Source organism: Nerophis lumbriciformis, linkage group LG28 (genome assembly GCF_033978685.3).
Source record: "Nerophis lumbriciformis linkage group LG28, RoL_Nlum_v2.1, whole genome shotgun sequence".
In the NCBI taxonomy this organism is placed as follows: Eukaryota; Metazoa; Chordata; class Actinopteri; order Syngnathiformes; family Syngnathidae; genus Nerophis; species Nerophis lumbriciformis.
Window position 1 is genome coordinate 28,221,523 of NC_084575.2, and position 11,544 is coordinate 28,233,066.

Consider the following 11,544-nt stretch of genomic DNA (forward strand, 5'->3'; position numbering starts at 1 on the left):
CCGCGCGCAGTGCGCTCACGAAAGGGGTGGGGCTCACCCTGGTTGATACAGACAGCAGCTAGGACGGTGGCCATGGAAGTTGGAACCCGCTAAGGAGTGTGTAACAACCCACCTGCTGAATCAACTAGCCCTGAAAATGGATGGCGCTGGAGCGTCGGGCCCATATACCCGGCCGTCGCCGGCAGCGAGACGGGCTTGGAGGTGCGCTCAGCGCGGCTCCCATATGATTGCGCACTGGTGTGCGTCTGGGTCGTGACAGCGTGGCACGCGAATGTCTATGCTGCATTGGATCAGTCTCCTTTCTTTAACAGGCAAAAGCTTTATAACCTCACTAATGCCTTGCATCGTCTATATTAGATATATAACAACGGGCGGGTGCGGGCGGATGGCGGGCGGATGCGGTTCTGATCAAATGTTAGATCGGGTGGATTGCGGATGGTTGACGACTTTCTGATGCGGTTGCGGATGAAATAATTGCCTATCCGCGCATCTCTAGTATGTAATATATCGTGTCCTTATTTTCCTTAGCTCAACTTTTGTAAACTCCTTCAGGACAATATTGTCTATGAACTGTGCCCGGAAAATAGTATTTCGCTAAAACTGCCCTCATTATATTTGTTGGTACATTTTTCATCACAGAAATAAACATCTTCAATATTAAGGTTTCTCAGACAAGGGGTAGTATTTTGAATGTAAAACATCTTGAGTCACCATAGATTTTAAGGATAGCGGTGTAATATTCTGAGGTGATACGATCTCCGATCGGTCCCTGAAGTATACACAAATGTGATTGGCCCATGTGACATGAGACTTCCTGTTTTGGAATCAGACAAGAGGTATTGCTTTGGTGATGTTTTGAAACTGATTTTTTTTAACAACATTAATACTTTTCATACGTAAACAAACTGCCACAACTGTCCATAAAATTACTGACAGCTCAAATAACTACAGAGTTGCATTCTTCTGTATATATATATATATATGGATTTTTTATTCACTACAATGTAACGGTTATTCCATATAGTGTTACCCCGTCGGGCGGAGTGCGCCACGACAACATATCAATTGATATGTTGTCGTGGCGCACTCCGCCCGTGCGGGCAACCCCGGTGAGCAAAACCTCCCAGCTTATCACAAAAACGTCACCGGGCCGTCTCGTCACATGTCATTAAAGCAGCAACCCTCAAAAGAGTCGCATTAAAATCTACGCTATTCCACTATTTGACGTCACTGAACGTCATAAAGCACAAAGAAGAGTGGAAAGGTTCACAAAGTAAATGGTACCAACGGGCGCTGGCGGAAGACAACACAAGTCGTCGCGGGTAGTTGTTATCTAGCGCCGTTTGTTGGTAAGAATACGCAAACACAATGTTACGTCGTGAAAACGTTTTGTATACAAATAACAATAATTATACACTGAATGACACGGCCATACATGCACCCGTTGTATTTTTGTCTCGAAACGAACGAGGGCTTTTTTTTAAGATTACTATGAAGTTTGACCAATTTGACAGTACCTACGGAATCAAAAGTCACATAGGGATTATTGCGAATACTTCAGTTAATATATTTTGTAGCGAACTATTGCAGTTTTCAAATTTAAGTTTTTTTGAGGCCAATTTGAAAGCAACACCCAACTTCATTTAGACACAATTGTTTCGAAAGAGCCGACTCTTTTGGCTCGGCTCCCGAAGAAGAGTCGACTCTTTCGGTTATTACTGTAAAGTAGCTAACAATTGGGGTTTGTAAATTCTGGTTGTTTTGAAAGCAACACCCAACTTCATTTAGAAACAATACTTTGGAAAGAGCCGACTCTTTTGGCACGGCTCCCAAAAAAGAGTCGACTTTTTCGGTTCTTGATTTAGTGTCGTTTGTGGACACATCTTTTAGCTGCGATTAGCAAATATCAATGGTTTATGTGTTGATAGGTTCTTTTGCATTAAGTTATATTATGAGATGGCTCATTCTGTGTGTATTGTTGTGTAGAGTCCATCCATCCATCTTCTTCCGCTTATCCGAGGTCGGGTCGCGGGGGCAGCAGCTTAAGCAGGGAAGCCCAGACTTCCCTCTCCCCAGCCACTTCGTCCAGCTCCTCCCGGGGGATCCCGAGGCGTTCCCAGGCCAGCCGGGAGACATGGTCTTCCCAGCGTGTCCTGGGTCTTCCCCGTGGCCTCCTACCGGTCGGACGTGCCCGAAACACCTTCCTAGGGAGGCGTTCGGGTGGCATCCTGACCAGATGCCCGAACCACCTCATCTGGCTCCTCTCGATGTGGAGGAGCAGCGGCTTTACTTTGAGCTCCCCCCGAATGACAGAGCTTCTCACCCTATCTCTAAGGGAGAGCCCCGCCACTCGGCGGAGGAAACTCATTTCGGCCGCTTGTACCCGTGATCTTGTCCTTTCGGTCATGACCCAAAGCTCATGACCATAGGTGAGGATGGGAACGTAGATCGACCGGTAAATCGAGAGCTTTGCCTTCCGGCTCAGCTCCTTCTTCACCACAACGGATCGATACAGCGTCCGCATTACTGAAGACGCCGCACCGATCCGCCTGTCGATCTCACGATCCACTCTTCCCCCACTCGTGAACAAGACTCCGAGGTACTTGAACTCCTCCACTTGGGGCAAGATCTCCTCCCCAACCCGGAGATGGCACTCCACCCTTTTCCGGGAGAGAACCATGGACTCGGACTTGGAGGTGCTGATTCCCATCCCAGTCGCTTCACACTCGGCTGCGAACCGATCCAGTGAGAGCTGAAGATCTTGGCCGGAGGAAGCCATCAGGACCACATCATCTGCAAATAGCAGTGACCTAATCCTGCAGCCACCAAACCAGATCCCCTCAACGCCCTGACTGCGCCTAGAAATTCTGTCCATAAAGGTTATGAACAGAATCGGTGACAAAGGGCAGCCTTGGCGGAGTCCAACCCTCACTGGAAACGTGTCCGACTTACTGCCGGCAATGCGGACCAAACTCTGACACTGATTATACAGGGAGCGAACTGCCACAATAAGACAGTCCGTTACCCCATACTCTCTGAGCACTCCCCACAGGACTTCCCGGGGTACACGGTCGAATGCCTTCTCCAAGTCCACAAAGCACATGTAGACTGGTTGGGCAAACTCCCATGCACCCTCAAGGACCCTGCCGAGAGTATAGAGCTGGTCCACAGTTCCACGACCAGGACGAAAACCACACTGTTCCTCCTGAATCCGAGGTTCGACTATCCGGCGTAGCCTCCTCTCCAGTACACCTGAATAGACCTTACCGGGAAGGCTGAGGAGTGTGATCCCACGATAGTTGGAACACACCCTCCGGTTCCCCTTCTTAAAGAGAGGAACCACCACCCCGGTCTGCCAATCCAGAGGTACCGCCCCCGATGTCCACGCGATGTTGCAGAGTCTTGTCAACCAAGACAGCCCCACAACATCCAGAGCCTTAAGGAACTCCGGGCGGATCTCATCCACCCCCGGGGCCTTGCCACCGAGGAGCTTTTTAACTACCTCGGCAACCTCAGCCCCAGAAATAGGAGAGCCCATCACAGATTCCCCAGGCCCTGTTTCCTCATAGGAAGACGTGCTGGTAGGATTGAGGAGGCCTTCGAAGTATTCCCTCCACCGATCCACAACATCCGCAGTCGAGGTCAGCAGAGCACCATCCCCACTATACACGGTGTTGACACTGCACCGCTTCCCCTTCCTGGATGTTGTGTAGAGTAAAATTGCAAACAGCTAAAATGATGTACAAAGCAAACTAAAACCTGCTACCAAAGAATGTACAACAATTCTTCTCAACTAAAGAGGAGAAATATAACCTTAGAGGAAAAAATAATTTAAAACATTTGTATGCACGTACAACACTTAGAACCTTTAGCATATCAGTATGTGGAGTAAAATTAAGGAATGGATTAAATAAAGAAGTTAAACAATGTACTGATATGATCCAGTTTAAGAGATTGTTCAAAGTAATTTCAACCTTATTGAAAGTAAGATATTCTTCATCTCAGTATGTTAATAATGACTGAATTAATTAATTACATATTACAAAACTGTTGTATATACTAATTCACAGATGTTATTTTATTATATAAAAAGGTCAGTAAATTATTCTATATATTTGTAAACGCTCTGAAGTGGGAAAGGGGTAGGATTAAATAAGCTTTGCTTCTTCCTATTCCTTTTTGGACATGATGTAAAGTGAAATGATAAGAAATCGTGTGATGTATTATACTGTAAGTGTGTTCATGTTCGAAATAAACTAAAAGAAACAAAGAAAGAAAGAGTTGCACAAGAAAATCGGTTCACATCCATATCGCGATTCTTATTAATTCCGATTCATTATTTTCTTTCCAATATTATGCCCCCCATTTGTGGAACAGCCTGCCAGAAGTCCTCAGGGCCGCAGAGAATGTTGCCATTATTAAAAACAAGCTCAAGACCTACTTTTCTAACTTGGCGTTTAATTAATATTAGTTTTTATCTCATAATTCCATTATATTTTTAACTCCTTGTTTATAGTATTTATGAACCTTTATGTACCATGTCAATTTATTTAATTGTATCTAGCTTTTACCTACATATTTATGTAATATTGATACATTTTACTAATTATTTTGCATCATAATATGTAAATTTTATATTATCCTATATTTTAGTTGTATCATGACTGACTGTTTAAATGTAAAGCACATTGTGCTACATTTTATTTGTATGAAAAGTGGATTGATAATTTTCAATAATCGATTTAATCATTTTTTTATGAGAAGAATCAATTCTTAAAAATACGTTTTTATGCCATTTCTATGTAACCAGAAGGAGCTTTTATAACCTGTAACCTGTTTTGAAAAAGTTTCATTATATTGACTATAGCATTGCGAGAATCGTGTTGAATCAAGAATCAATTCTCAATCGAATCTTCACCCTAGGAATTGGATCAAATCGTTAGGTGCCCAAAGATTAACACCCCTATTGTTGGGTTGGATTCAAAGTTAGATTGATTGATTGCACAAAACAAATGAGCAAAAACACAGCAAACTAATTCACGCAAGCAAAAACAGAACCAAACTAATGTAAGTATAACCAAAATTATACATATTGGCTTTAAGGAAAGTTATAGTCAGTTTGGGTGTACTGATCGTGCGATAATCCTCCTTTCTGAAAGTTTTTGGCCTCTCCACTAGCATCTGACGTTAAATGTAATAATGATAACCGCGGTAAAACTCCCAATGGTTAGTATGACCGTTATAAATTAAAATAATCGAAAAACCGTGATCGATAACTGCACTTTGATTAACTCACGGACTGACTGGCACCATCTCGCTAGCTTAAATGCTAACATGAGAACAAGATACATTAAGGTCTTTCCGCATTTAAAAAACGACACACCCCAAATCTAAACTTATTAACACATTGCTGTCCGAGCACGATAGTCAATTGTGCACATTGAACTTAGAACAGAGGAAATACGAGACAGAGGTGTGTTTGCAACGCACCGCTGAACAGAGTAGGATGCCGCAACGCCCGCCAGAATACATTACATTTGTTTCACACTTTTCATTTGAGTACATCTTAAAATGCTACAGTACAACCCAATGTTGAAAACAATACAATCTTATCCATTAGAACAGATACAATAGTCAGACTAAGCACAAGAAACACAAACCATGCAAAATAGTGGGTTTTCTAACTATTTGTATTTATTTTAGATATTAAAAAATAACTTGGTCAAAAGACTTCAGTGTGAGTATAAATACTTTTTGAGCACATTATATAATACGTTACGTTGTAGATATACAGTACAGGCCAAACGTATGGACACACCTTCTCCTCTTTCAATGCGTTTTCTTTATTTTCATGACTATTGTAGATTGTCACTGAAGGCATCAAAACTATGAATGAACACATGTGTCTATGTCCAGTATTATTATGTATTTTACAATGTACTGCTTTTTTATATTTCCTGTATTTTATATTATTACTTTGAACTGTTTTATATTTAAAAAAAAAAAATCCTGTAAAGCATCTTTGAGTACTCTGAAAAGCGCTATACCAAATCAAATGTATTATTATTATTATTATGTGGAGTTATGTACTCAACAAAAAAAGGTGAAATAACTGAAAACATGTTTTATGTTCGAGTTTCTTCAAAATAGCCACCCTTTGCTCCTGATTACGGCTTTGCACACTCTTGGCATTCTCTTGATGAAGTGAAGTGAAAACCATTACCTCTTGAAGCTCATCGAGAGAATGCCAAGAGTGTGCGAAAAAGTAATCAGAGCAAATGTTGGCTATTTTGAAGAAGCTAGAACGTAAAACATGTTTTCAGTTATTTCACCTTTTTTTGTTAAGTACATAACTTCACGTGTTCATTCATAGTTTTGATGCCTTCAGTGACAATCTACAAAGTACCGTATTTTTCGGACTATAAGTCGCAGTTTTTTTCATAGTTTATACTTATACTCAGGAGCGACTTATGTGTGAAATTATTAACACTTTACCGTAAAATATCAAATAATATTATTTATCTCATTCACGTAAGAGACTAGACGTATAAGATTTCATGGGATTTAGCGATTAGGAGTGACAGATTGTTTGGTAAACGTATAGCATGTTCTATATGTTATAGTTATTTGAATGACTCTTACCATAATATGTTACGTTAACATACCAGTTGGTTATTTATGCCTCATATAACGTACACTTATTCAGCCTGTTGTTCACTATTCTTTATTTATTTTAAATTGCCTTTCAAATGTCTATTCTTGGTGTTGGCTTTTATCAAATACATTTCCCCCAAAAATGCGACTTATACTCCAGTGCGCCTTATATATGGGTTTTTTTCCCCTTCTTTATTATGCATTTTGGGCCGGTGCGACTTATACTCCGGAGCGACTTATACTCCGAAAAATACGGTATATAGTCATGAAAATAAAGAAAACGCATTGAATGAAGAGAAGGTGTGTCCTGTATAGTGTATATCTTAACATGTACAGATAGATAAATAAATAAACATCCACTTCAGGGAGGGCGTGAAAAAATTCTATCCACTAAAAAAATGTAGCAAGATGCAAACAGCCCGTTCAGTTGAGTGTCGAAGGTGTGAGGTGTCGGAGAAAAGGGGACTTAATAGCATCTTCAGTGTTAGCAAATAACTAATTTGACACGTACCATATTTTTCGGAGTATAAGTCGCTCCGGAATATAAGTCGCACCGGCCGAAAATGCACAATAAAGAAGGAAAAAAACATATATAAGTCGCACTGGAGTATAAGTCGCATTTTTTGGGGGAAATTTATTTGATAAAACCCAACACCAAGAATAGACATTTGAAAGGCAATTTAAAATAAATAAAGAATAGTGAACAACAGGCTGAATAAGTGTACGTTATATGAGGCATAAATAACCAACTGGTATGTTAACGTAACATATTATGGTAAGAGTCATTCAAATAACTATAACATATAGAACATGCTATACGTTTACCAAACAATCTGTCACTCCTAATCGCTAAATCCCATGAAATCTTATACGTCTAGTCTTTTACGTGAATGAGCTAAATAATATTATTTGATATTTTACGGTAATGTGTTAATAATTTCACACATAAGTTGCTCTTGAGTATAAGTCGCACCCCCGGCCAAACTAAAACTGCGACTTATAGTCCGAAAAATACGGTATATATTTCCATCCATCCATCCATCCATTTTCTACCGCTTGTCCCTTTATATATATTAATATATATATCAACAATATCAACAACACCCAATGTATCCTGGGTGTTGTTGATATATACATACATACATACATATATAATATATACAGTCGTGGTCAAAAGTCGCTCCTGAGTATAAGCATACTTGCCAACCTTGAGACCTCCGATTTCGGGAGGTGGGGGGCGTGGTTAAGAGGGGAGGAGTATAATTACAGCTAGAATTCACCAAGTCAAGTATTTCATATATATATAAGAATGACTTGACTTTCAGTGAATTGTAGCTATAAATATATATTTATTTTATATATATATATATATATATATATATATATATATATATATATATATATATATATATATATATATATATATATATATATATATATATAATATAAGAGAAATACTTGAATTTCAGTGTTCATTTATTTACACACATACACACACACACAACACTCATCTACTCATTGTTGAGTTAAGGGTTGAATTGTCCATCCTTGTTCTATTCTCTGTCACTATTTTTCTAACCATGCTGAACACCCTCTCTGATGATGCATTCTGCTTCGTCTCCTTGTTGAGTGCGCAGTTGTGCACTGCACTCTCTAAAAGCCCTAGATGTTCATATGCATGTACAGTAGATGGCAGTATTGTCCTGTTTAAGAGTGTCACAACATTGCTGTTTACGGCAGACGGACTGCTTTACGGTAGACGAAAACGTGACTGCTGTTGTTGCCGCGCTGGGAGGACGTTAATGAAACTGCCTAACAATAAACCCACATACGAAACCAAGAACTCGCCCTCCATCATTCTACAGTTATAACGTGATTGGGCAGGCACGCTGTTTATATTGTGGGAAAGCGGACTCAGGAGGGGGCGTGAAATCCGGGAGATTTTCGGAACAAAATTTGTCCCGGGAGGTTTTCGGGAGAGGCGCTGAATTTCGGGATTCTCCCGGAAAATCCGGGAGGGTTGGCAAGTATGGTATAAGTCGCACCCCCGGCCAAACTATGAAAAAAAACTGTGATTTATAGTCCGAAAAATACGGTACAGATAAAAAAAAACCATTAAATTAGGGGCGATGCGTGAAAACATTTCTAGTGATTGAGAACTACTGATCTAAACAAAGTTCTGCCCTTGTTCTCAAGTTAGTTGAATTGTGAAAAAGGAAAAAAAGCAATAATGGGAGAGCCGACTCACTCTGACGCAACACAAAGCATCGGCTCTTTTAGGTATGACGCATCACTGATGCACACATGCTTTTAAAGTGTTGTAACGCATTTGGACACGGAGTCCTTTTAAACAACTGATCAAGACTAAACTTGAGGACGACGGTGTGTAGGAATGCACCTCCAGTTGCTCTCCGCCTGTTGCGTTAGCGCATGTGTGTCTGATTCATGACATTTGTGCCTTGTTGCTCCACCTCCGTCCCCCTTTTTCGTAGAAGGCGCACTGCACTCTCTCCCAAGAGGAAGCAGACAACGAGGCTGAGCTCATATTGTGGTGAAGCGAGCACAGGAGAGGACCATGGCTGAGAATAAGATGGGTCCAAACCTGCAGGCCGGAGCCGGATTCCTGGCTAAAAGGGTACAGAAGTCACTGAACCGCGTGCAGGAGAAGGTGAGCGGAGGTACTGGTCGTTAAATGTCTTTGGGTCTAGTTTGGCAACCACCGATAGCTGTTTAAAGTTGCATTGTGTCAGGATCTACGCAGCAAATGTGTAGTGTCAGAACTTCACCATTTTCAGGATTGTTTATTTTTACATTGATGTTTCAGTATTGTACATTTTCTAAGCCCGTCAAAGCATCACAGTGTTCAGTACCACGCAGCTGTGGGCATACTCGCACGCCACCGCTTCCTGATTGTGGGGCACTTCCTCTGCCTTGCTGAACTCTACGCCCTTTGTTGCGGGGGACGTGTATAATGTACATAAACATGTCTTGGTAGATTAGATTGTGCAAGAGCATATGTTATTTTGGCTGTTTCGCATTTTCCGCCAGGTGAAGGTCATTTATGTAAGAAAACGTGCTGCCGGCTGACGCTGCGCCGAACGGTTTTCAATGGGACTGTTATTTATGTCATTTTTAAAAGGAGTCACACAGTCGACAACATTTCTTGCGAGAAACGTTAAGAGTAGAGATTCAAAGTAGGGATGTTTCGATAAAGGTGTTAACGCTGCCGATTCCGCTACCAAACACCCCTGAGTGAAATCAACCGATACTGATTACATGTATTACGGTATTTTCCGGACTATAGAGCCCACCAGTATGTAAGCCGCACCCGCTAAATTTTAAGAAGAGAAAAATAGTTTTTCATATGTTAGACTATAAGCCGCAGACATGAATTAGATATTTAAACTAGAGATGTCCGATAATGGCTTTTTTGCCGATATCGTCCAACTCTTAATTACCAATACCGATATTATTTATTTATTAGCCTTTATTTAACCAGGTAAAATCCCATTGAGATCAACGATCTCTTTTCCAAGGGAGACCTGGCCAAGAGGGCAGCAGCAAGGTTACATTAAAAACAGTAAACAAATACATAAAACATCACATTTACAACATTAAAACTTGCTCACATGACACATGTGCATACAGACAAGGTAGACTGCAATCCTTTCACAGAAGCTTTAATAAACTCATTCAACGTAACTAGGGTTTGAAGTTTAATGTTCGATTGTAGGTTATTCCAAGCCTTCAGTGCTGAAAACCTAAATGCTTTCTTGCCCAGTTCAGTTCTTACTTTGGGGACGACAAATTGCAGAACATTCATTGAACGAAGATTGTGACTTCCTTGTTTCTTTGTTAAAAGACAAGACAGATAAGATGGAGTGATACCCAGAATGGTTTTGTAGATGAAAACATACCAATGATTGAGACGTCGAGCACATAAAGATGTCCAGTTAACCATTGAGTATAACACACAATGGTGAGTTATATCAACCGAAACTGATACATACAGTCGTGGAATTAACACATTATTATGCCTAATTTTGTTGTGATGCCCCGCTGGATGCATTAAACAATGTAACAAGGTTTTCCAAAATAAATCGACTCAAGTCATGGAAAAAAATGCCAACATGGCACTGCCATATTTATTATTGAAGTCAAAAAGTGCATTCATTTTTTTAACATGCCTCAAAACAGCAGCTTGGGATTTGGGACATGCTCTCCCTGAGAGAGCATGAGGAGGTTGAGGTGGGCGGGGTTGGGGGGGGTGTATATTGTAGCGTCCCGGAAGAGTTAGAGCTGCAAGGGATTCTGGGTATTTGTTCTGTTGTGTTTATGATGTGTTACGGTGCGGATGTTCTCCCGAAATGTGTTTGTCATTCTTGTTTGGTGTGGGTTCACGGTGTGGCGCATATTTGTAACAGTGTTAAAGTTGTTTATACGGCCACCCTCAGTGTGACCTGTGTGGCTGTTGACCAAGTATGCTTTGCATTCACTTGTGTGTGTGAAAAGCGGTAGTTACTACGTGATTGGGCCGGCACGCAAAGGCAGTGCCTTTAAGGTTTATTGGCGCTCTGTACTTCTCCCTACGTCTGTGTACACAGCGGCGTTTTAAAAAGTCATACATTTTACTTTTTGAAACCGATACCGATAATTTACGATATCACATTTTAAAGCATTTATATAATTATATAATATCGGCAGTCCAATATTATCGGACATCTCTCATTTAAACAGAACAATTCTGTGAATGTTTATTAACATACCATAATTGTTTCAAAACGTTGCTGGTAACAAGGCAGTAAAATGGATGATCAAACAAAACACAAGTCATCGTCATGGACCCACTAGCTGCGGAAGCTAGTTTTCCAACCAGCTAAACGGACTCAA

The 11,544-nt window shown here is 40.8% G+C and overlaps 1 protein-coding gene across 2 annotated transcripts in view; it reads left to right on the plus strand.

Annotated features, from left to right (window-relative positions):
* Positions 1–1,161: 1,161 nt before the first annotated feature.
* The window catches only part of bin2b (bridging integrator 2b), a 42,194-nt gene continuing 31,811 nt past the window's right edge, over positions 1,162–11,544 (plus strand). The window contains exons 1-2 of one of the 2 annotated variants that reach the window (XM_061924000.2): positions 1,162–1,349; positions 9,147–9,322. In XM_061924000.2, the coding sequence (XP_061779984.1) occupies positions 9,230–9,322 (93 nt within the window). In that variant the 5' untranslated portion in view covers positions 1,162–1,349; positions 9,147–9,229. Of the gene's footprint in view, positions 1,350–9,146; positions 9,333–11,544 lie in introns of those variants that run through there. The other variant, XM_061924001.2, reaches the window with a different exon arrangement.